The sequence below is a fragment of the Pan paniscus genome, chromosome 3 (assembly GCF_029289425.2).
Source record: "Pan paniscus chromosome 3, NHGRI_mPanPan1-v2.0_pri, whole genome shotgun sequence".
Taxonomy (NCBI): domain Eukaryota; kingdom Metazoa; phylum Chordata; class Mammalia; order Primates; family Hominidae; genus Pan; species Pan paniscus.
The window spans coordinates 40,513,152-40,537,034 of record NC_073252.2 but is presented as its reverse complement, the minus strand read 5'-3'; the positions used below and the strand labels follow the sequence as shown (position 1 = coordinate 40,537,034).

Sequence of the window (23,883 nt, the reverse complement as noted above, 5' to 3'; positions counted from 1 at the left end):
CCAACTCTGAGTCCCAGTGCTGAAGGGTGAGTCCCAGTTCCACTTACACCGTGTTGGATGTTGAGGAGGCAGGTCACTTACATCCTCCTTTTAAGCCACAGTTTCTTTCTCTGAGAAAGAATAGTAACACTCGCCTTCCCAACTCACAGAGTTGTGGTGAGGATCAAAGCGATCAGGCTTGTGCATAAGAATTGCTGTGACACCCCATGCAAATGTGAATCATGTCGCTTTTATTACATGTAGGAAAAAACATGATCCATGTTTGGTGAAAAGTTCAATGAATGAATGGATGAGCCCAGCTTGCTAATCACCTTATTTCAATACAAGACTAAATGCAGGAACAACTTCATCTATCATATTTTAATCAAAGGGTAAATGCAGGAATGACTTCATCTTTTGGGTTTATATAAAACATAACCAACATATACGACATCACCATTATGAAGAAAGTTCTTTTCCCCATTAAACAGCTGATGCTTAGACTTTATGGGACAAAACCTTTTATTCCACTATTTGAGATATGACTTCAAATACACTATGCCTGAATAAGGTACCATTGAGACTTAAATCACACTAATATATATATGACTATTTCATTTTTCAAATGCATATTTTAATGGGAACTAAGGGGAAAATGAGTTTGGTTTGTTTTGCCTTTTTTGTTTTAAATTTTACCAGTAAAGTGTATTTTGTTATCTGTACTCCCAAAGAGGTAAATAATTATATAAACTAGAGGCCAGTCACCCACCACTACGGTGGGCTATAAAAGGGCTCTTTCCCTATTTCTTCCATCTTCCTACCCTTGAAATTTTGGATCTTCTGCTTAATTTAACAGAGCAGATAGCTTCGACATTGATTTGAAGCTAAAAATAAAAAGCACAGACAACATAACCCCTAAATTATAGATGAACAAAAATCTTGGAAGAACATTGGAATAGATCACAGGGAATTGTATTAATTTCTACCCAGATAGCAAAACCAATATCTGTGACTAATCCGCTCTTGCTATGATCAAAATAGTCATCACAAACACCATAATGAAAAAAATCCACATGAAGAATCGGTCTATGACTTTCGCCACCTTCTTCCATTCACTCCCCTTGGAATTGGTGGCCTTGTGGTCTTTGAGGCATTTGGCGATGTACTCAATATTCCTCGTCAGCACTTTGTACCGTGCACAGTAACTCTCGGCCTCCTGAGGGTTCTTACCCTGGCAGCCCAGGTCGTTCTTTAAGCGTTTGTTCATGTCCTTCTTTCTGGAAAGGTCTTTGTTCCTGGCTGTTTTCAGGTTAGACTCTGGGAGTTTGCTATAAACTTTCGTGAGGTGGTCCCACTCTCTACTGTGGTGCGGGCTGAGGCAGCTTTCACCCACATCATAGACAAACAAGACCCTGGACATGTATTTCAGGATGACCACCCTGGCCCAGTGTGGCACCGGCCGGGCCTCGGCCCCACAGAAGTGGATATTCATCACCATGATGGTCAACGCAGTGGAGGCTGTGATCAGGGCCATCGTGGCTATGTAGTATTTACCTGGAATTAAAATAACAACCGTAACTGAATTTGCTTTAAAATGGTCCTCATACAGCCACGAGTCACTTAACAACAGGGATACATTCTGAGAAAGGTATTAGTCATTAGGTGATTTTCCTGTTGTGTGAACATCATAAGAGTGTATGTACACAAACCTAAATGGTCTAGCCTTCTATACACCTAGGTTGAATGGTGTAGCCTGTTGCTTCTAGGCTACAAACCTGTGCAGCATGTTACTGTATTGAATACCGCAGGCAATTGTACACATGATTATCAAACGGTCAATATTTGTGTATCTAAACATAGAAAAGATAAAGTAAAAATTGACATTATAATCTTATGGGACCATTGTTGTATACACGGTCTGTCATTTACCAAAACATTGTTATGAGGCACATGACTGTGTTTGGCTTAAAAAGAAACAAACACCCTTTCTAAGGAGGTGTTATACCTTAGTGGTTACTAGTATAGACTTTTTTTTTTTTTGAGACAGAGTCTCGCTCTGTCGCCCACACTGGAGTGCAGTGGTGCAATCTCAGCTCACTGCAACCTCTGGCTCCCAGGTTCAAGTGATTCTCCTGCCTCAGCCTCCCAAGTAGCTGGGATTACAGGCGCCCACCACTACGCCCGGCTAATTTTTGTATTTTTAGTAGAGAGGGGGTTTCGCCATCTTGGCCAGGCTGGTCTCGAACTCCTGAACTTGAGTGATCTGCCTACCCCGGCCTCCCAAAATGCTAGGATTACAGGCGTGAGCCACCGCGCCGGGCTATAGTATAGACTTTTGAATCTGACTTCCTGGATTCAAATCCCAGCTTTATCACTCCCTAGACTTTCAGCCTTCAGCAAGGCATATAATCCTGGACTTTTGGCCTTCAGCAAGGCATATAATCCTGCTAAGCCTCAGTTTCCTACTCTGTAAAGTGGTGGGTGTAATAATAATATCTAACTCGCAGGAATATGAGGAGGCGTAATTGAGATGATATATGTGAAGTTCTCAGCACTGTTCCTGGCTCGAAATTAAAAAGTTTGGAAATGTTTGCTGAGATCATGAGGTGAAAAATTTTTCCACACTCAACGAACAAACAATTAATGAACTTGACCAGTTCTCAGAATTGTCTTCAGACCTCATTAATATGAAAGCCAATTCTATTAGGTAAGAAAGGAGACTGTATCACTATTAGTCTTCAAAATGTGATTATATAAAGCACATGTTGATGAAAAAGTGAAATTAAGGAAGGAAACAATTAAGATAAGGCTACAAATTTATGAAATATAGAACAAAAAGCCAAGAGGATGAATAAAACCAAAAGCAAACTTTTGAAAAGAGTAATAAAATTGATAAACTTTTGATAAGACCACTTACAGGATAGAGAGAGAAATAGAGAAAGGGAAAGAGAGAGAGAGAAGATGGAAAAGACTTATAAAATAGTACAATATTATAAATAACTATATAGTCGGGCACGGTGGCTCACACCTGTAATCCCAGCACTTTGGGAGGCCGAGGTGGGTGGATCACTTGAGGTCAGGAGTTGGAGACCAGCCTGGCCAACATGGTGAAACCCCGTCTCTACTAAAAGTATAAAAAACATTAGCTGGGTGTGGTGGCGCGTGCCTGTAATCCCAGCTACTCAGGAGGCTGAGGCAGGAGAATCACTTGAATCCAGGAGGCGGAGGTTGCAGTGAGCTGAGATTACACCACTGCACTCCAGTCTGGGCAACAGAGCTAGACTATGTCTTAAAAAATAAAAATAGCTGTATAATAACATATTTGATAATCTAGATGAAACTGCTGGAAAAATGTTAGATGTCAAAATTAGTGCAAGAATAAAGAACACTTTAATAGAAATGGGAATCAATCAAATACCATCCCCCTACCAAAGGTTCCAGGCCCAAAAATAATTTATAGGTGAGTTTTACCAAACTTTCAAGGAACAAATAGTTCCCATCTTATGCAACTTGTTCCAGAAATAGAAAAAGAGGGAAAACTGCCCAGTTCATTTTGTGAAGTCAATTTGACCTTGATTCCAAAAGTGACAAGAAAAGAAATATTAAAGCCATTTCACTAATCGACATATTTGAGAAAGCTCTACAAAATATTAGCTAACTGAATCCAACAGTGTCTTAAAAGGATAATGTATCATAAGAAAGGAGTTTGGTCCAGTTATACAAAAGAGTTCAACATCAGAAAACTTATTGATGTAATTCACGACATTGACGAGTAAAAGAAAACTCACATGATTATCTTAATAGATGAAGACAAAGTATTTGATAATGTTTATCATCTTTTTTATTTGTCTGAGTTAATATATGAGACCTTTCTTAAAATGGTAAAGGCCATGGGCCAGAAACCGATATCAAGGGCTACATTTGATGCAGAAAACTTAAACATATTTCTATAATATTGTGAGCACACTCCATGGGTGCTATGAATAACAAATTTTAATTGTTAAATGAATGTTCTCAAGATCTGTGTGCACTTTTCCTAAAAAGATAAATTTCAGCCAGTTGCGGTGGCTCACACCTGTAATCCCAGCACTTTGGGAGGCTGAGGTGGGAGGATCACTTGAGCCCAGGAGTTCAATACCAGCCTAGCCAACATAGTGAGGCCCTGTCTTTCTTATTTTTTTTCAATTTTTTTTTTTTTTTTGAGACGAAGTCTCACACTGTCCCCCAGGTTGGAGTGCAGTGGTGCAATCTTGGCTCACTGCAACCTTCACTTCCTGGGTTCAAGTGATTCTCCTGTCTCAGCCTCCCAAGTAGCTGGGATTACAGGCACGCACCACCGTGCCCAGCTAATTCTTTTTATAGAGATGGGGTCTCACCATGTTGGCCAGGCTGGTCTTGAACTCCTGACCTCAGGTGATCTGCCTGCCTCAGCCTCCCAAAGTGCTAGGATTACAGGCGTGAGCTACCAAGCCCGGCCTTCATTTTTAAATAATAAAAATAAATTAAAATAAAATTTAAAAATACAAATTTAATTTAATTTTTAAAAGATAAATTTCATATTATCATAAAAACAGAACAAGCAATTCCTGTGAGACATCTGTCTTTAGAAATTGTGCCAGCTTGCTGTATAATGTCACTACCCAAGAAGAGAGTGGGACCACCCCATGATCTTTCCTCAAACAGGGCTATGATTGGATGTCATCACTGCCAATCATTTCTGCCTCAGGAGAGGTAATAAAATGCCAATACATCTCCTTTTTATTAGAGGTGGAAAAGCCTTCTGTGTTTAATTCTGAAAAAGAGAGGTGTGTGTGTGTGTGTGTGTGTGTGTGTGTGTGTATTTTGCAAAGAGAGACATAAAAAGGAAGATATCTCCAAATGGAGAAGCCACTGTAGTATCATCTCAATATTGGGTAATTGGACTCAGTAAAGAGTAAAAGGGCAAGGCAACATCTCCTGATATTGGACTCTAAGTTCGTTGGTGTTCTAAAATTTCTCCTTGTTGCTTACTTTAAGGAACTCAAACTTAGATCTAACTTGATTCTGGTAAGCATCTGTTACAACAGCAACTCCTCGAGATGGAGGTGTTGGATCTCAAGGATATCCTTGGAGGCAGAAAGTAGATGTTAAAGGGGATAGGAAAGCCCTCAGAACAAGCTAGGCAAGGATAGGGGAGGCAGGGGTGGTACCCTCAGTCTGCACTCCAACCCTTGGAGGGACATTTCATTATTGCAGATTTTTGAAAATGTAGTCTGCTTTGGAATCACCTCAGATTCCCAAATCTCGGCCAAGTTGCTAAATCAAACTCTCTGGGTGTAGGAACTTGCATTTTAATACACTCTCCCACTGCTATTATACCCAGTGAAGATGAGATTTTTCTGTTAAGGGTAGATGTCAGGCTTAAAAAGCACATCTTTCTGCCATGTTTGCCACTCTTCCCAAGAAGAAAGCCCTTGTCACGTGAAATGATAACAGTAGTCACTGTTTACTCAGTACTTACCATATGCCAGGGTGTGCACTAAGCAATGACACAGAAGGAAGCAATCACACAAATTTTCCAGATGATGAAGCAGAGACTAAGAGAACAAGTAACTTGCCTAAGTTTGATCAAGGAGTGAGCAGTGAAGTCAGCGTTCAAATGCAAGTTTCTTTGACTTCAAAATCAGGTCTTAACTTCTGGGTCAGTGGATTTCAGACTTCAACAGAAAATGCATCAGAATCACCCATAAGCCTTGTTAAAACAGGATGCTAGGGCCTTATCTCCAGAATGTCTGATTCAGTAGGCTTCCGGTGGGCCCTGAGGTTTTGTGTTTCTATAAGTTCCCAGGGGATGCCGATGCTGTGCATCTGGGGACCACCACTTTGAGAACTACTGCTCTAAAGTATAATGTCTTTCATTGCTCTTTCGTGTAAACCCAGAGACCATAAGACCAGTTTTGATTGCAAAAGGCTCATCTATATTGAAAGATGCTAACTGCAACCACCAGAAAAATTTGAGACAGTCTGTATTGAGTCGAAATTGGCTCCATTTTTTCAAGTTTAAAGGCACACACACAACCTTAAAGGCATGATCCCAGGCACTACAAAGCTGGGCTTGAAGTGGAAGACACTTGAACTCACCTATCAGGGGCACATTTTCTGAGGCCGGCATGATTTCTGCCACCATTAGCTGAAATACAGTCATGGCCAACAGGATGGTCACTCCCAGGGAGACCTTTTCTCCGGAGGCTGCTGGGAGATAAAAACTCAGAGGAGCCAGAAAAGATATGAGGACGCATGGGATGAGGAGGTTGACGATGTAGAATGAGGACCTCCTCTTCAGAAGGAGGGTGAATGTGACATCCGGGTAAGGCTCAGAGCAGCAGCCATAGGAGATCACATTCTTCACAGCGGGCATGCCATGGACCTCCCATTCCACATCTTCAATGAAGTCAGAGAGATCTCCGCTGTCCAAGGCGTTGAATATGTCCACCTGATTGCCATTGTAGGTCCAGGAACCAAAGGTCAGGTTGCACTGCTGGTTGTCAAAAGGGAAGTAGGTGACATCCACCACACAGGAGCTTTTGGTGATGGCCGGTGCGTCCCAGGTGATCAGCCCATCATACCGCAGGACCACATTGGTGTTCACAGGCTCTGAAGATTCATCATCAGCCCTGAAGGTCAGATAAGGAAAATGAAAGCCGCATGCTAGGAGAACTTGCCACCTTCCTTACCCCAGACAGCTCACTGTGCCCATCACTTCAGTGTTTTGGCAATGGACCACCATTTTGCCTGTCACTGTGGCTCGGGAGTCTGGAATCAACTCTAATTTGTCCTTCTCCTCCATCTCCTGTAACTAGTCAGGGCCAAGTTCTCTTGGATTCTTCCTTTAAAGCATCTCTTCTCTCTATCCCTTCCTGTCCATTCCCAGTGTCACTTTCTTGGTCCAGGTGTAATGATTTGAACACGCAGACAAAAAGTAAGCCTGTCGATACTAAAATCTGCTTACTTGATTTGTTAACTTTAGGCACTAGAATATTAAAATAATATTCTAAAAATAAAGGCCTGGGGTCATGCCTTTAAGCAATGACTTTATTGCTATTATAAAAGTTGTACATGTTTATTTGTAACATTTGGAAAACTCAGAGAAAAAAAGTTGTTCACCCGTAACTTTAGAGATAGTCACTTATTCCAGATATATCTTCTTTTGCTTTATCAATATGTATGCCTTGTATTTTGGGGTACAGAATTTCTATTTTTCTCTAGGGAATTACTCTTTCTCCCGTTACTTCCTCCTTCTCCCATTACTTCCTCTCCCATTGCAAGGCAGAGGAAGTGTTGGTCAAGGTGCCCCAGTGTCCCTGGCCAAAGGCCGGCTGGGTGGCCCAGGCTTGGTCCAACAGATTCACCCTCTCCAGAGTTTAGATCTTAAGCAGAGTGATCCAGAGACCAAAAGCATCACCCTAGTGATGGCTCCCTATTCAGAAAAAAAACAGACAGTCCCTCCTGCCTTGAACACTAGAGCAGCCTTGGTTCTGTCCTTTCCAAGAGCTGGTTGTTTACTTTTTCCTTTAATTCAATGAGATGTGCCACATCCTTCTAACAAATTCCTATTTCACAAGGTTGCCAAAGTCAGTTTCTGATGCTTACAACCAAAGAGCCTTAATTGGTACATTTCTGTTAACATTTGGATGCATATTTTTGAAGTCTTCCTTACAAGTTTTTCCCCGAAAAGTATATTTTGGCTAAATATAATGTGGTATTCTGGATTGGATCCTGGAACAGAAAAAGTACATTCATGGAAAAGCTGGTGAAATCTTAATAAAGTAGTTTAGTCAATAACATTGTATTAATTTTGGTAAGTATATTATGGTTATGTAAGAGGTAACATTAGGGGAAACTGGGTGAAGGGTATAGGGAATTCTGCACTATCTTTGTAACTTTTCTATAAATCTAAAAATTATCCCCAAATTTAAAGTTAACTTGCAAAAAAATAAAAGGGAAAAAAAAGATGAGACAAAATTTTTAAAAATACGTGGTCATCTGTTCATACTCTTCTACAACATTCTTTTCATGTCTAAATAGCATTCTATTATAGTCCATTATATTAGATACACCATAGTTATTTAACCAATCTACTGAGGCTTCACATTATGGTTGGTTCCAGTTTTTGTATTTATAAGCAATGCTGCAGTGGACATCTCTGTAGCTGAGTCTTTACATTTATCCACTGACCCTTTCCTTAAGTTAAATTGCTGAAAAAGGATGTGCTGGGTCAGAACAGGCATGTTTTTGAAGGGGGGTAAGGGATAAAAAAACTATATATTGGGCACAGTGTACACTACTCGGTGACAAGCACACTAAAATCTCGGATTTCACCACTATACAATTCATCCATGTAACTAAAAAAGACTTGTACCTCAAAAGCTATTAAAATAAAAAATATATTGGCTGGATGTGGTGGCTCACACCTGTAATCCCAGCACTTTGGGAGGCCGAGGTGGGTAGATCACTTGAGGCCAGGAGTCCGAGACCTGCCTGACTGACATGGCAAAACCCCATCTCTACTAAAAAAATACAAAAATTAGCCAGGCGTGGTGGCGCGCACCTGTAGTCCCAGCTACTCAGGAGGCTGAGGCAAGAGAATCACTTGAACTCAGGAGGCAGAGGTTGTAGTGAGTTGAGATCACACCACTGCACTCCAGCCTGGGTGACAGAGTGAGACTCCATCTCAACAACAACAACAAAAAAATAAAATAAAATAATATATGTCTATATATATTTTTTAAAGAACAGGCATGTTTTTAAGGTTTTTATTGTTTCCACTCATTAGAAATGGGTGCCACAATATTAACTTTAATGGTCTGACTGAGTTCACTCCATACCCGAGAGGATCTTTAATGTGAGTGTTCGTGAAGATAACAAAATGAATTTTTTGAAAATGCCTGAAGCTTCCTCCTGTAACCGTGAGAAATGTGTACAGTTAGCTATCTGAGAAGTGAGAATTAGACGTGAACTGAGAACACTGCTCACCCATCCTACTTCCTTGGTGCAAGAGAGATCTGGGGATCAGAGAGAATCTGTTTGGGGCTAGGACATTTGCATTGGGCATGATCCCTGTAGGAAATAGATGGCCTACTCCAATTAGATAACCTGAGGAGAGTTTAAGAAAGGGACTGTTCATAAAGGTATGGATACAATGCAGAGAAACCATTCCTGGACATGAAGAGGTGAGGAGAAAGTGCAGTTACCAGAACCTGGAAGGAAAGATTTGCATGAAGTAGGTCACCATGATAGGAGTGATGACTTTCTTTCAGGGCACACATCCAGCCGAAGATAACCTCCCAGGAAGACAGCGAGGGAATACACATGCTAACCTCACTCTCTCTTTTCCCTGCAATTGCCCACTGGTGCTCCACATTGGCCAAACCCAACCCCAAGCCAAAGGGCAAGGGAACCTGCTGACCAAAAACATCACCCCAGCTGCTTTGGAGTAGGTTGTGGGTTTTTGTTGTTGTTGTTGTTTGTTTGAGACGGAGTCTCACTCTTGTCACCCAGGCTGGAGTACAGTGGCGCCATGTCAGTTAACTACAACCTCTGCCTCCTGGGTTCAAGCAATTCTCCTGCCTTAGCCTCCTGAGTAGCTGGGATTACAGGTGCCAGCCACCATGCCCGGCTAATTTTTGTACTTTTAGTAGAGACAGGGTTTCGCCATGTTGGCCAAGCTGGTCTTGAACTCCTGACCTCATGTGATCCACCCGCCTCAGCCTCCCAGAGTGCTGGGATTACAGGTGTGAGCCACCGCGCCCAGCCATTTGTTTGTTTGTTTGTTTGTTTGTTTTTTGAGATGGAATATCACCCTGTTGCCCAGGCTTTAGTGCAGTGGCACAATCTTGGTTCACTGCAACCTCCGCCTCTCAGGTTTAAGCAATTCTCCTGCCCCAGCCTCCCGAGGTGCTGGAATTATAGGCACGCACCACCACGCCCAACTAATTTTTGTATTTTTAGTAGAAACAGTGTTTCACCATTTTTACCAGGCTGATCTCAAACTCCTGACCTCAGGTAATCCGCCTGCCTGGGTCTCCCAAAGTTCTGGGATCACAGGTGTGAGCCACCACGCCGGCCTTGACTAATTTAAATACATTACATTAAAAATATTTTTTTTTGTAGAGACAATGCCTCACTATGTTGCCAAGGCTGATCTTGAGCTCCTGGCCTCATACGATCCTCCTACCTTGGCTTCCCAAAGTGCTGGGATTACCAGTACAAGCCACCGCGCCCAGCCAAGACATTATTATTTAATCACTTCATGACCAATATCTTATTGTTTATCTCCCTAGATTTTTGATCATATCACAGCTCAAAACTTGCAGTGACTTCCTATAGCCCAAACAATACTTCTGCACCTCCACAGTTTAGTGTTCTAGATATTCCATGATCTATTCCCACCTCACTTTCTAGCTGTGTGCCTTCTGCTGGTCTCCTTCACTCCCACTCCACCAATCAAGGCTGAAATCCCAACAAACCCTGTGAGTTTCTCTTACTCAAACTCTTTCTCTTACTCAAACTCTTTCTTCAACTCGTAATAGTCCCCCTTTTCTGCATGTAGCAGTATAACACATCCTTCAAGACTCTGCTCAGAGGCCACCTCTGTGAAGCCTTCCCTGCCTCTCCAGTCAGATATCTTTCCATCCTTAAAGGGCCACAGCACTTCACTTCTGTGTTATAAGGGACTTGCATTTTTACCTTGCACTATAGTTTTTACATATATAGCTTATTAGATTGTTCCTTGAGGTCAGAGACTGGGTCTTAAAATTCTTATTTACTTCTCATAAAAATATCATGGAGATTTGAGTTCAGAACCTGATTCAAGTTTCATAACCTTAGGTGGGTTATAGTTCTGTCACTCACCTGTAAAAGTGGGCATTATAATACCTTAAGGCTTCTTTTTATATTAAACAAACTATATATATTAATTTCTATTGCTGCTGTAGCAAACTACCAAAAACCTAAATCTAATGTCTTTTTTTTTTTTTTTTCTTGAGATGGCATTTCACTCTGTTGCCCAGGCTGGGGTGCAGTGGTGCCATCTTGGCTCACTGAAACCTCCGTCTCCTGGATTCAAGCAATTCTCCTGCTTCAGCCTCCCGAGTAGCTGGGATTACAGGCTCCCACCACCACATCTGGCTAATTTTTTTGTATTTTTAGTAGAGACAGGAATCTTGCCATGTTGGCCAGGCTGGTCTCAAACTCCTGACCTCAAGTGATCCACCCACCTCAACCTCCCAAAGTGCTGGGATTACAGGCACGAGCCACCGTGCCCAGCCCCTAATGTCTTAAAACAACATAAATTTAGTGTCTTAACAATTCTAGAGGTCAGAAATCCTAAAACCAATGTGAGCAGGGCTGCATTCCTTCTGGAGACTCCAGGGGAAGATCTGTTCCCTTTCCTTTTCCACCTTCTAGAAGCCACCTGCATCCCGTGAGTCAGGGCCCCTTCTTTGCATCACTAACCTCTGCTTCCTTTGTGGTATCGCCTATTCTGGCCATCTCATCTCCCTCTTACAAGGACCCTTGTGTTTACATTAGGCCCACCAGGATAATCTCCCCCATCTCAAATCTTTAATTCAATCATACCTGCAAAGTCTCTTTTGCCATGTAAGATAAATCTTCACAGGTCTTGGGGATTAGGATGTGGACATCTTTAAGTGGGGCATTATTCTATCTATCACACTTTGTAAAGCCCCAGCTCCATGCAGACACATAGTAAGTGGCCAATATGTATTAATTTCTTCCCCTTCCCTCTGTTTCTAACTGTGTTTTCTTGTTCTCAACTAAAACATGAAAAAATTACAGGGACAAAATGTAAGCCGGAGGTTGGGAAGGCATGTTTAATAATATAACCCTCACAGAATATTTAAATTGCTTTCCTCTTACCTTCCCTTTCCTCAGCCACTCAGTGGCCTTCAGGCAGTGATATGGTTTGGCTGTGTCCCCACCCAAATCTCATCTCGAAGTGTAGCTCACATAATTCCCACATGTTGCGGGAGGGACGTGGTGGGAGGTAATTGAATCATGGGGGCGGGTTTTTTCTGTGCTGATCTTGTGATAGTGAATAAGTCTCATGAGATCTGATGGTTTTATAAAGGGGAGTTCCCCTGCACATGCTCTCTTGCCTGCCACCATGTAAGATGTGACTTTGCTCCTCATTTGCCTTCAGCCATGATTGTGAGGCTTCCCCAGCCATGTGAACTGTGAGTCCATTAAACCTCATTCCTTTATAAATTACCCAGTCTTGGGTATGTCTTTACTAGCAACATGAAAACAGACCAATACAGGCAGCCCCCTCTCCTCTTCTGTATCTGATCAAAGACTGAGCTAACTTTAGTTGTTTTGCAATTGAGCAAAAATGACTTTCCCAGCCTTGGCTGTAAGAAGCCCATTCCTGGGAACTGGAGAGGAACAGGCTGGTGAATGAGGGAGCAGGGAGAGTCGCCCAGTGTTTTCAGTACCCAGAGTGCCTGGAACCTCAGCGTAGACTTGTCTGTTTACTCAGTCCCAGGATCCCTTCCTGGTTCCATCTCCAATGTCTCTTTCACATATTCACTTTTCCTTCCTTTCCATATCAAAAAGAAGTTCCCCCCTCTCTCTTCCTGGCTAACTTCACTTCTGGTCGTGTGAGTCCTCTCCTCCCATGCCTCCTTCAGGATTTTGCCTCCCTTGCTCCCTCTTCTTCTCTTTGGCCCCTCTAGCCACTTTCCAACTCTGTTCGCAAGTCTCTCCTGCCAAACTCCTTTTCTCCCTGGCCCTTCTACCTCTCTCATCTCCTTCCACACACTGCTCTCAAAAGTAACTGATACCTGCTGTTATCCCGTTTCCTCTTGCTTTTATTTCTTGACTCCTGCTTTTTGATGTCTTTCCGACAAGTACAACTAGGCAAATCTCAAGACTTCTCCTAAGTCTTCATCTTCTTCAACTCTTCCCAAACATTGGGATTATGGCTTGTTCCTAGACATCCTCTCTTCCCTTGGTTTTCATGACATGACTCTCTCGCTTCTCCTTCTATCTCTTTAACTACTAATTCTAAGTTTCCTCTGTAAATTCCTTAAATGTAGAGGTTTTTTCAACTTTATTCTCAGCCATTTTCTTTCCTTCCATGAGTAGTTCTATAGGACTTTAAGGACTTTTGGCATCTCTATTAGCCCTGTCTGTTTCTCCAGGTTTCAGATTTGCCTTTGCAATCTCACTATTGGACATTTCCATGAGGATGTTTCTTTGGTTCCCCAAACTGAACATCAAATTCATCCTCTTTTTTTCCAAACCTGTTTCTCCTCGCCCTCCTTTATTTCCAGTCTCTTCTGGAAGTCTTGCCATTCTCTAAATCATCTTATATGGCTAAGGATAGATACATAAGCTGGCCTTAAAGCTAAATTCTAGACAAATCCTTTTGAATACAATAGGGCACCCAGTTCCTCACCAGGTCTAAAATCCAGCCATTAAAACTGCTCATTAAAATCCAACCACTGGGGCCAGGCATGGTGGCTCATGCCTGTAATCCCAGCACTTTAGAAGGCCGAGGCAGGAGGATTGCTTGAGCCCAGGAATTCAAGACCAGCCTAGGCAACAGGCAATATAGTGAGACCTCATCTCTATAAAAAGGTTTGTAAAAATTAGCTGGGTGTGGTAGTGCATACCTGTAGTCCCAGCTACTCAGGAGACTGAAGTGAGAGGATCACTTTGTTACCCATGGAGGGTCTTGACTATAGGTCGTCCACGTTCTTGACATTTTGAACAAAGAATTGGACAAAATACACAAATAAAGCAATGAAAGTACAGAACAATGAAAGAAACAATAAATGCTCAGATTTATTGAAACGAAACCACACTCCACAGAGTGGGTATGGGCTCGAGTAGGCAGCTTAAGACCACCAGTTACAAAATCTTCTGGGGTTTAAGTACCCTCTAGACGTTTCCCATTGGTTGCACCCTATGTAAATAAAAACTTGGCCCACAACCAATTGGAGGCTGAAGTGAAGTTATACCCTATGCAAATGAAGATGTGACCTACAACCAGTCAGAGGCTGAAGTGAAGTTACACCTCATGCAATGAAGACTTGGTCTGTGACCAGTTGGAAGCTGAAGTGAAGGCTCCCTGTCTCCAGACCCTATTGAGGAGAATACTGTCTCAACTTAAGTCCAGAAGGTCAAGGCTGCAGTAAGCTACGATCACACCAGGGCACTCTAGCCTAGGTGACAGAGCAAACTACCGCCACCACCCCCGCCAAAAAACAAAAAAACAAAAAACCAAAAAAAAAACCTGACCATGAAAACCCTGCCATAATGAATTCAAATTTACAATTTCTGTAATCTGCATTTTACCTAATCTAAAAATGTCAGGAATCCTTGTAGCCTCTTATACCAGCCACTATACTAACCATATACTAATACTAAACATTCCCACCAGAACTTTGAGCCCCAATTCATTTATTTCTCTACTGATTTACTGAAAGAGCCAGTATCTACTTGAACTGTTACATTGCTAAAAAGCTCACTATTTCTTGGGACAATTCAATTGCCGAAGTTATTAGGGAAATGTTCTTTTTTTTTTTTTGGAGAGCTTATCTTCCCTTTGGCTTCTACTGATTATCTTGGGTTTTGTCTTCTGGAACATGGTTTGTTCTCTTTTTTCCACCTTACTTTCTCTCTGATTACCTAAGGTAACCATCATCAAGTCTTCAAGGTCTTCTCTCTTCCAAACTAAGCATCAGCAAATTCAACTGTTCTGTGAAGTGGTATCCAGGCCCATCTCCTTCCTGATCACTCCCTAACCAGTCTAGCCCCATGGATTTGGGCACCAAAGGTGACTCTAGATGCTAAGCATCTTCCTGCCTGAGTGTCTTTATCACACTGGACTGACTCACCTACCCCCTACCCCTATTTCTCCTTCCTGCCACAACTCAGGAAGCCCATTGTGTTGCCTATGATGTTCTGTACCTGCTTCTGAGAAGCAATGATATTGTATCTGGCATCAGAAGATTCTACAGAGTCAGGGATTCAGCTAGAAGGACTGAGCTCAGGGAAATAGCCATGACTAAGGGCGCTTCTTTGCCTGATCCTGCAACACTCTTCCATTTTCATTTCAATTTGTTAAAGGCATGAAGATGTCATCCAACCATAGCTTCATTTAGAGGTTCCTCTACACAGCAAAACTCTGAGAAGTTTTACTGAGAAGGAGAAGGCAAAAGAGAAGAGAGGAGCAGAAACAGAATTGTCCATGACAAGAGCACAGAGATGACTAAAGAGTCAACCAGAAGAACAAAAAGGAGATGATGAATCAGTGTGGTGAAAGGCTCTGTGTAAAGGGGTGGAGAGTGGGGAAGGGACAATGTGGACAGAACTGACCAAAGCCACAGTTGGCTTGTGTGAACTCATGAGTACATAACTGGCTTCTCTAATGAGGGAGCAGTGGGGTCAGCTTAACTTAGGGTGTCTTGTAAGCTTGCAAAGAAGCATTTCAGTAAGACAAGGTCACCGCCTCAGCCAATCAAAACAGGAGGGAGAGGGGGACCACCGTTCTGTTTGACTTCTGGAGAGAATTTATAGAACTTACAGAATGCTGGCCGGGCACAGCAGCTCATGCCTGTAATCTCAGCACTTTGGGAGGCTGAGCTGGGTGGATCGCTTGAGCCCAGGAGTTCGAAACCAGCCTGGGCAACATGATGAGACTCTGTCTCTACTAAAAATTAAAAAAAACAATAGCTGGGTGTGGTGGCATGCACCTGTAGTCCCAGCTACTCAGGAGGCAGAGGTGGGAGAATAACCTGAGCCCGGGAAGTTGAGGCTGTAGTGAGCCATGATCACACCACTGCACTCTAGCGTGGGCGATAGGAGTGAGACCCCGCCTTTTTTTTTTTTTTTTTTTTGAGATAGAGTCTAGCTCTGTCACCCAGGCTGGACTGGAGCATGATCTCGGCTCACTGCAAGCTCCGCCTCCCAGGTTCACAGCATTCTCCTGCCTCAGCCTCCTGGTGCCCGCCACCACACCCAGCTAATTTTTTTGTATTTTTTGTAGAGACGGGGTTTCACCATGTTAGCCAGGATGGTCTCGATCTCCTGACCTCATGATCCGCCCCCCGGGCCTCCCAAAGTGCTGGGATTACAGGCGTGAGCCACCATGCCTGGCCCCCAGACCCTGTCTTAAAATTAAAAAAAAGAACTTATAGAATGCTGTAAGAGATCATCTGTGTCAATGAAATTATCTTTCTTTTTCTTTTTTCTTTTCTTTTTTTTTTTTTTTGAGATGGAGTCTCGCTCTTGTCGCCCAGGCTGGAGTACAGTGTGCAGTCTTGGCTCACTGCAACCCCTGCCTCCCGGGTTTAAGTGAGTTTCCTGCCTCAGCCTCCCAAGTAGCTGGGATTACAGGTGCATGCCACCACACCCAGCTGATTTTTGTATTTTTAATAAAGACCGGATTTCACCATGTTAGCAAGGCTGGTCTCGAACTCCCGACCTCAGGTGATCCACCTGCCTTGGCCTCCCAAAGTGCTGGGATTACAGGGGTGAGTCCTCATGCCCTGCCTGTGTCAATGAAATTATCAGATATTACTCTCCTGCACTCTGCAGACGAGAGTGTGGTAATGGACAATGTGGCTTGTTTTCTTGCTCTGTGTGTGTGTGTGTGTGAGAGAGAGAGGGAGAGAGAGAGAGACAGAGAGAGTGAGCACGGGGAGGGAGGGTAAACCGGAGGAATAAAGCCCAGTATTTGAATGTTATCTTCCTGTTATATTCCTTGGGAAGGGATACAGATGATTCCTCTGGCCACTCAGAGTGGGGAATGGACAGAAAGAACAGGGCTATGATTCCAGAGCTCATGACCCTTAGATGAGCTCTCTGAGTAAGGAGTGAGACTAAAATCCAGGCTGCAACCCAGCCGTGTTGCTTCCTTAAAGGAAATCCATGCCCACTGGAAGCCTCCACCCAGGGGAGCCCCCTGAGCTGCCCCTCATTCACATAGGTCTGAGCCACAGAGAAACTTTTCCCACTCCACAGAAACTTGGGTTCCAGAATAAAAAGAGAGAGAAGCTCTTTCAACAACAGGCGGGGCCACTGAGCTTGAACTGTGACCAGAGATCTGGTATTTTTCTCAAAATGCAGCCCATGGACCCACAGTGCCCACGTCTTCTGGAGCTTGTAGAAATGCAGAATCACAAGCCCGCCCCACACCCATGGAATCACAATCTGTATTTTAACAAACTCCCTGGGCGATTCATATGCACCTTACAGCTTGCGAAACAAACCTTACCTACCCATTATACAAGGCCCCTTGCTCTGAGACTGGGAAAAGGTCACTTTGTATCCTGTAAACTGGTTCATCCTCCACTCCACACAAAGCCCCAAATCCACAGGTCAGTTTCTAGATGGCCCATTCCGGTTTAATTAATTATTGATACATGATCTTGGATGGTGAGTGTCACTGTTAAGAGTAGAATTGTGTCCCTGAAAAATTCACATATTGAAGTCTTAGCCCCCAACACTCAGAATGTGACTTGATTTGAGAATAGTATCATGAAGATGTAATTAGTTAGGTTAAGATGAAGTCACGCTGGAGTAGGGTGGACATCTAATCCAATATGGCTGGTGTCCTTATAGAAAGGAGAAATTTGGACACAGGGAACACACAGGAGAATGCCATGTGAAGATGAAGGCAGAGCTCAGAGTGACGCTTCTATAATGCCAGGAACACCAAAGACTGCCAGCAAACCACCATTAGCTAGAAGAGAGGCCTGGTACAGATCCTCCCTCACAGCCCTCAGAGGAAACCACGCTGTCAACCCCTTCATCTCAGGCGTCTCAACTCCAGAACTGTGAGATAACACATTTTTGTTAAGTCATCTAACCTGTGCTACTCTGTTATGGCAAAGTTAGCCCTAGCAAACTAATGCAGCCTCCACTTTCCCACCCGAAAAAGGGGCATGTAGATGGATGGTTTCCTTCCAGTTCTAAGCTTTTATGTCATATTATCTCCTGATCTAAGATTCTATGTCTCTTATTTCAGTAAGTCCTAGGAACATGGATTAATATTTAATTTCATGCATGTTTTAAACATTCCTTTTTCATTATGTTTAAATTCTATGAAATCAACACGTTCATGCCTGAAAAGCCTCAGTTCTGAGCTGCACTTACTTGTTATATAAGACGATGTCTGGCCTCCACACGAGGTCACTGGGGATCCTGATGGAGTCTAGGCCATCGTACTGATCTCGGTCCCACGTGAGATAGGCATCGTGCCAGATTTGGCGGATCCACAAATAAGCAGTCAGAATTTGGTTTCTTTCATCCTACACAATGAATCCAGATGTCGCTTTACCTAGCAGACACTTGAAATGTTTTCCACTGATAGGACACTTGTTCTTCACAATAGCAATTTCACAAACACTCATCAATTTTCAATAAGTAAAGTGAGAGCTTTATTCTTTATTTATTCTATCCCCTTGATTGACTGCCAAGATCATATTTTTTTTCCTCCTAGATTTAGTGTTCAGAATGTAAAGTGGACAAATATTTTAGTATTGATATCTTTGCATAGATCAACTGCCTATATTTCCTGAAAATTGATCAATGAATGATGTACTTGAAAGCAAAAGTCAGGAAATAACAATGTACAGAAGGAAAATCTTTCAAGTTTCATAACATTGTGTAATTAAACATAGATAAGCACTAAGAAGCTATGCCATCTTAAAACACTACCTTTTTTAAAAAATTGAGATTGGCCGGGCGCGGTGGCTCATGCCTGTAATCCCAGCACTTTGGGAGGCCGAGGCGGGCGAATCATGAGGTCAGGAGATTGAGACCATCCTGACTAACACGGTAAAACCCTGTCTCTACTAAAAATACAAAAAAAAATTAGCCGGGTGTGGTGGCAGGTGCCTGTAGTCTCAGCTACTCAGGAGGCTGAGGCAGGAGAATGGTGTGAACCCAGGAGGCAGAGCTTACAGTGAGTGGAGATCATGCCACTGCACTCCAGCCTGGGTGACAGCAAGACTCCATCTCAAAAAACAAATTAAGATCAAATTCACATTAAAACTCACCATTTTAATCATTTTCGAAGGGAACAATGCACTGGCTTCCAATATATTCACAACGTTGTGCAACCATCACCACTGCCTAATTCAAGATCATTTCTTCCCCCCGCAAAGAAACGCCGTAATCATTAAGAACTCACTGGCCGTTTCCCCCTTCCTCCCCACAGACCCTGGCAACCTCTATGCCGTTTTCTGTCTCTACGGATTTACCTCTTTTGGACATTTTATATAAATGGCTGCATACAGTATGTAACCCCATCTTTCTTTAGATTATCTAAGACTGTTACAGTTAATGACCAGGATTAGGTAACGTTTCTTGAAATTAATTAGTTTTGTAGAAAGCTTCCTTTTCCCGACATTCTCTTCTCCCACCAGCTTGCTTAAGGAGCTATCATTCCCTCTCAAATTCCCAGTTAAGACATTCTCTTCAGAAAGCATGGTTGTTTATCCTCTAAGAATCATTCCACAGAGTCAGCACCATGTGTTACTCACCATATCCTTAATCTGAGAGAGCGTAATCTGCAGGGTCACATTCAGGACTTTATCTGTATCTTCCACTGGACGAAGAGCATTGGAATAATCTTCAAAAAGGTCATTAAACAACTTCTGAGCATATTTTCCATCTGCCGTCTCTGCAGCTACTCAACAAGAGGGATCTGGATTAACGTTCAGAGTGTTGTGTGTATTTCAAGACAAACAACACAAGACTGAGGTCTAAAATGGGGGATGGCCCAACACTGGCGAGGGACAAGCTTTGGGTGGATGGATGAGTTGTTTTTCTGGCATGCCCTTCCAAGATCAGAGTCAGTAGGAAGCACAGAATACTTCCATGCGGTTGAATCATCTGTTTTGTCTTCCCTGTCCTGCCCCACCTCCCACCAAAGCAATAGCCCCAGATGAGACAAGATAGGTTACATGTCACCAGCCTCTCACCTCTCAGTCTGGAAGCAGCAAAGTAAATCCAGCAAAAGGAGATGCAGGAATGGGACCAGTTCATCTTTTTCCTGAGCCTCTATAATAAAGTCTCAGTCAGGCAGTGTGGTCTTCCACTTCCCCCTATGAATACAAAGGATCTGGGCACAAGGAGCCCACTCCGCTGCAGCCTTATGGTGGGAGAGCTCAGGCTTGCATTGCATGCAGGACCGAGATCCTGAGATCCAGGCCTGCCCTCCCTCCCCTCCGGTAATTTGAGACTGGCAGCTCCAGTGGCTGAGAAGCCGGGAACCCAGGGTGTGTTAGGTCCAACAGTGCTGTTGTGGGGGGCCATCTCAGTTGAGTGTCCCTAGCCACCCTCAGCAGAAACAACCAGACAGAAAAGGAGGTAGATGCAGGCAGCAGGGGTATGCCTGACACCCCAGAGACTCCATCTAAGCAGAATGGGAGATTTCTACACCCACCATGAGCAGAGTCAGCCTGAATCCAGGGACTAAGGGAAGCCTAAAGACTGAGCCATGGGACGGCTGTCCAGAAAGACTCTACGTGCTTTTAGCAGCATTTGAAGAGGGAAAGAGACACGGTTCTATGATCTCCAGAATATATTGGCATTTTGGTTTTTTCTCTGCCTCAGCTTCTGATCCCTCCTGCAGCTGTCCCACTGGGCATGGATCTTGCATAGTAAATGTTTGTGAGTATATATGTGAGGGGGTGTGCTGGATGGGCGGATAATCACTCGCTTAAGAAGCAGCAACACTGTGAGTTGGATTTGGACTTGACCACCTGGGTTTGACTGCCAGCCAAACCCTGACGAGCTCTATTATTCTGTATAAGTCACCTAACCTCTCTGAGCCTTCCAGAACTACAGACTGGGGAAAATAATGTTTTCTCTCTCTAGAGCTACTGAGATAACTGTATGTGAAAGCACTTTCTAAATATCAGCAATTTTCATCTTTGATCAGCTTTGCATACCCAGAATTTCTATACTCACCAAGTCACCCAGGATTTACCAGCTCGAAAAAAAAAAAAGAAAAACTGGTTCAAAGGCTGACCAAATCAGCATGAGAATAATAACCAATGGTGATATTGCTAATGATGACACCCTTTGCATTTGAATGCTACTTCATATAAAGTTTCAGTCATTTCTTGTATGTGATATAATTTTACTCCTATAAAAAAATGTCAATTTTCAATTGCTGCTTAGTCTGGAAACTCATGTCTGTCTCTCCTCTTGCCTGGGGAAACTGCTTTGGAAAACCATATTAAGATAATTTGGTTGCCTGGAATTGGAGCGAGGAAATTGGATAGCTCTGTTTCATCAGGTTACAGCCGCCTGATGAGTCACCCCATCCCTCTTCGGGAATGTATCCTCTGAGTGGAACAGACACTCAAGCCATCGGCAAAGTGTTTCTTAATTGCCTATCCCATTGTGTTGATTGTGAAGACATTATTTTTCTGACGCCCCTAGTCTGACTCATTCATCAAATGACACAATTCCGGGTGCCCACGCTCAGTCCTCCTTCAGCAAACCATCCACTCCAGAATCTCAGAGGCAGAAGGTACTTTTGAAATTGAGTTTAATGCCTCACTTCTATATGAGGAAACTGAGGCCCAGGGATGCAGAGTGGCTTCCCTCCAGCAGTGATCGGCCAGAGACAGGATCCAGGCCTTTAGGAGGCTTGGGAATGCACTTCCTTTCAGCCAAGGGCAGGTGGGACCTCGATCTGCCCCACAGGAGGGTGGGTAAAGGATGCTGACTCTCCACCGAGAACCATGCCAGAGACCCTCAACCTCTCCAGGAGGCTGGGCTCTTCACAGAGGAGTGCTGTCCTAGGTACTCAGAGCCATGACGCTTGCTAACCAATGCTTCAAAACTCACTGAAATGGCAGGAGATACCTCAGTGGGATGCCATCCCCAAGGACCTATTTCACTACTACTTTCTAAGTTTGCTGGATTTATCCTAGATATGTGTCTTGAAAAACAAACAAAAAAAACCCCTCAAAGCTCCTTTAAAAGACAGCTACATGAATTCCTTCACCTCGCACCAGAGTTTAGGATAAGGTTGGTAGTTAGGACGCAAAGTCATGCCAAAAGGGCTGCCCATGCCACCACTCTCCAAACATTTTAGGGTTTACTTCTGTCTTTGTTTTGTTCTTCTTCTTCCTCTTTTTTTTTTTTTTTTTTTTGAGATTGAGTCTTGCTCTGTTGCCCGGGCTGGAGTGCAGTGGTGCGATCTCAGCTCACTGCAACCTCCACGTCCTGGGTTCAAGCAATTCTGTGCCTCAGCCTCCCAAGTAGCTGGGATTACAGGCACCTGCCATCACGCCCGGCTTTTTTTTTTTTTTTTTTTTTTTTTTTTTTTTTTGTATTTTTAGTAGAGATGGGGTTTCACCATCTTGGCCAGGCTGGTCTTGAACTCCTGACCTCATGATTCACCTGCCTCAGCCTCCCAAAGTGCTGGGATTACAGGTGAGTCACCATGCCCAGCCACTTTGTATTCTTGATCAAAAGCAGTATAATGTAGAGTTTAAGAGCACAGACCCTGGAGTTGAACTGCTTGGATTCAAGTCCAACCCCACCACTTACTAGCAGTGTAAGCTCAGCCAGATTATTCGACCTCAGTTTCTTCATCTACAAAATGGGGACAATTATAAATAGTGCCTACCTCTTGGGGTTGTTTTGAGGACTGAATCAGTTAATGCATGTGGAACCCTAAAAATAGTGCTTGACCATAAAATTGCTGGATAAATGATCATTAAAGGGGAAAATGACATGCTAAGCATGTCATTTGTAGCTCAATGTCACTATTTGTTTATTTATATATATATTTATTTAATTTATTTATTTTTCCTCCCCTCTTCCTCTCCCCCTTCCATCTCTCTCACTCACCCAATCTCTCTCCCAACTTCTTGACAGACCTGGTTAGAGGATAATTGTTTTTTGTGACAAGCAATTTGTACTGTGGGTGGAAGAATATGAGTCCTACAATTTTCTTGTTGTCCTTTTTTATTGTGATGTTAATATTATTGTCAGTCCACCGTGGATTTATTTATTTACTTACTTATTTCTGCAGTAGTCTTTTTAATCCTCTTATCCATTTTGTGAGAGTTACACAATCTAACTCCGTCACAGAGATTGGCAAACTCTCTGCAAAGAGCTAGATAGTAAATATTTTCATCTTGGCAGGCCATATGGTCTCTGTACCAACTACTCTTCTCTGCCATTGTACTATGAAAGCAGCCTATAGCAAAATGAATGTGTGGCTGTGTTCCAATAAAACTTTATTTATGAAAATAGGTGGCAGGGCATAGTTTGTTGACCCCTGACATAGATAAACAGATCCATAAATCCACTTTGCTCATGAAAATTGCAATAGGAAACAGTGTTCCAGATGAAGAAGGGGCAAAGCCTGCAGGGAAAAGAGCTTGACGTGCGCAGATGCATGGCAGGGCCAGGGCTGACTCCTACTGCAGCTCAGCCAGTGAGACTCAAACTGCCTCCCAGCGGAGGCTCTGGGCATGGAAGAACCCTTTCTAATAAGGAGTCAGAAATGTAAGAGAACTGGAAAGAGTAGGAAGCAACCCTGTTGGATGTCTGGAGGCTGGGTAAGCCTCCTCACTTCCACAGGGTGACCGTGATAGTGTCGTGGATGAGGAATTAGAGTTTCCAGATATAGGTAATGGTGGGAACTGTAGCTACAGCCAGGCCAGGGGCTGGCAGAGTGAGCAGCAGGGGAATGGGTCAGAAGTTCAAGTGAGTCTCTCTGGGGTCCCCATGAATAAGGACAGGCCTGGAGGGCAGAACTCTGGCAGTTTCACTGAGAAGTATAGAGTCCCAGAACACAGTTTGTTTCTAGATTGCTAGAAATCTTAGCAACTCCCTTCCCCAGCTGTACTCAAATCCATTGGC

General features: G+C 43.3%; 1 protein-coding gene across 1 annotated transcript; it reads right to left on the bottom strand.

The window, feature by feature from the left end:
* Positions 1-300: 300 nt before the first annotated feature.
* CHRNA9 (cholinergic receptor nicotinic alpha 9 subunit) lies at positions 301-23,194 on the bottom strand. Its single transcript, XM_003832209.4, has 5 exons — positions 19,974-23,194; positions 19,533-19,678; positions 18,142-18,296; positions 6,100-6,632; positions 301-1,533 (listed from the first exon to the last, which is right to left on the bottom strand). Exons 1-5 carry the CDS (start codon positions 20,035-20,037, stop codon positions 992-994), a joined length of 1,440 nt encoding a protein of 479 aa, XP_003832257.1. The 5' UTR covers positions 20,038-23,194; the 3' UTR covers positions 301-991.
* Between the last annotated feature and the right edge of the window lie 689 nt (positions 23,195-23,883).

What these genes read in the sequence shown, in the direction of transcription:
- CHRNA9 (XM_003832209.4), bottom strand. Translation starts at nt 20,037, where the DNA reads ATGAACTGGTCCCATTCCTGCATCTCCTTTTGCTGGATTTACTTTGCT. An exon ending in TGCTGCTTCCAGACTGAGAG is followed by an intron (nt 19,679 to 19,973) that starts GTGAGAGGCTGG and finishes CTTGTTGAGTAG; the next exon opens with CTGCAGAGACGGCAGATGGA. An exon ending in TCTCTCAGATTAAGGATATG is followed by an intron (nt 18,297 to 19,532) that starts GTGAGTAACACA and finishes TTCATTGTGTAG; the next exon opens with GATGAAAGAAACCAAATTCT.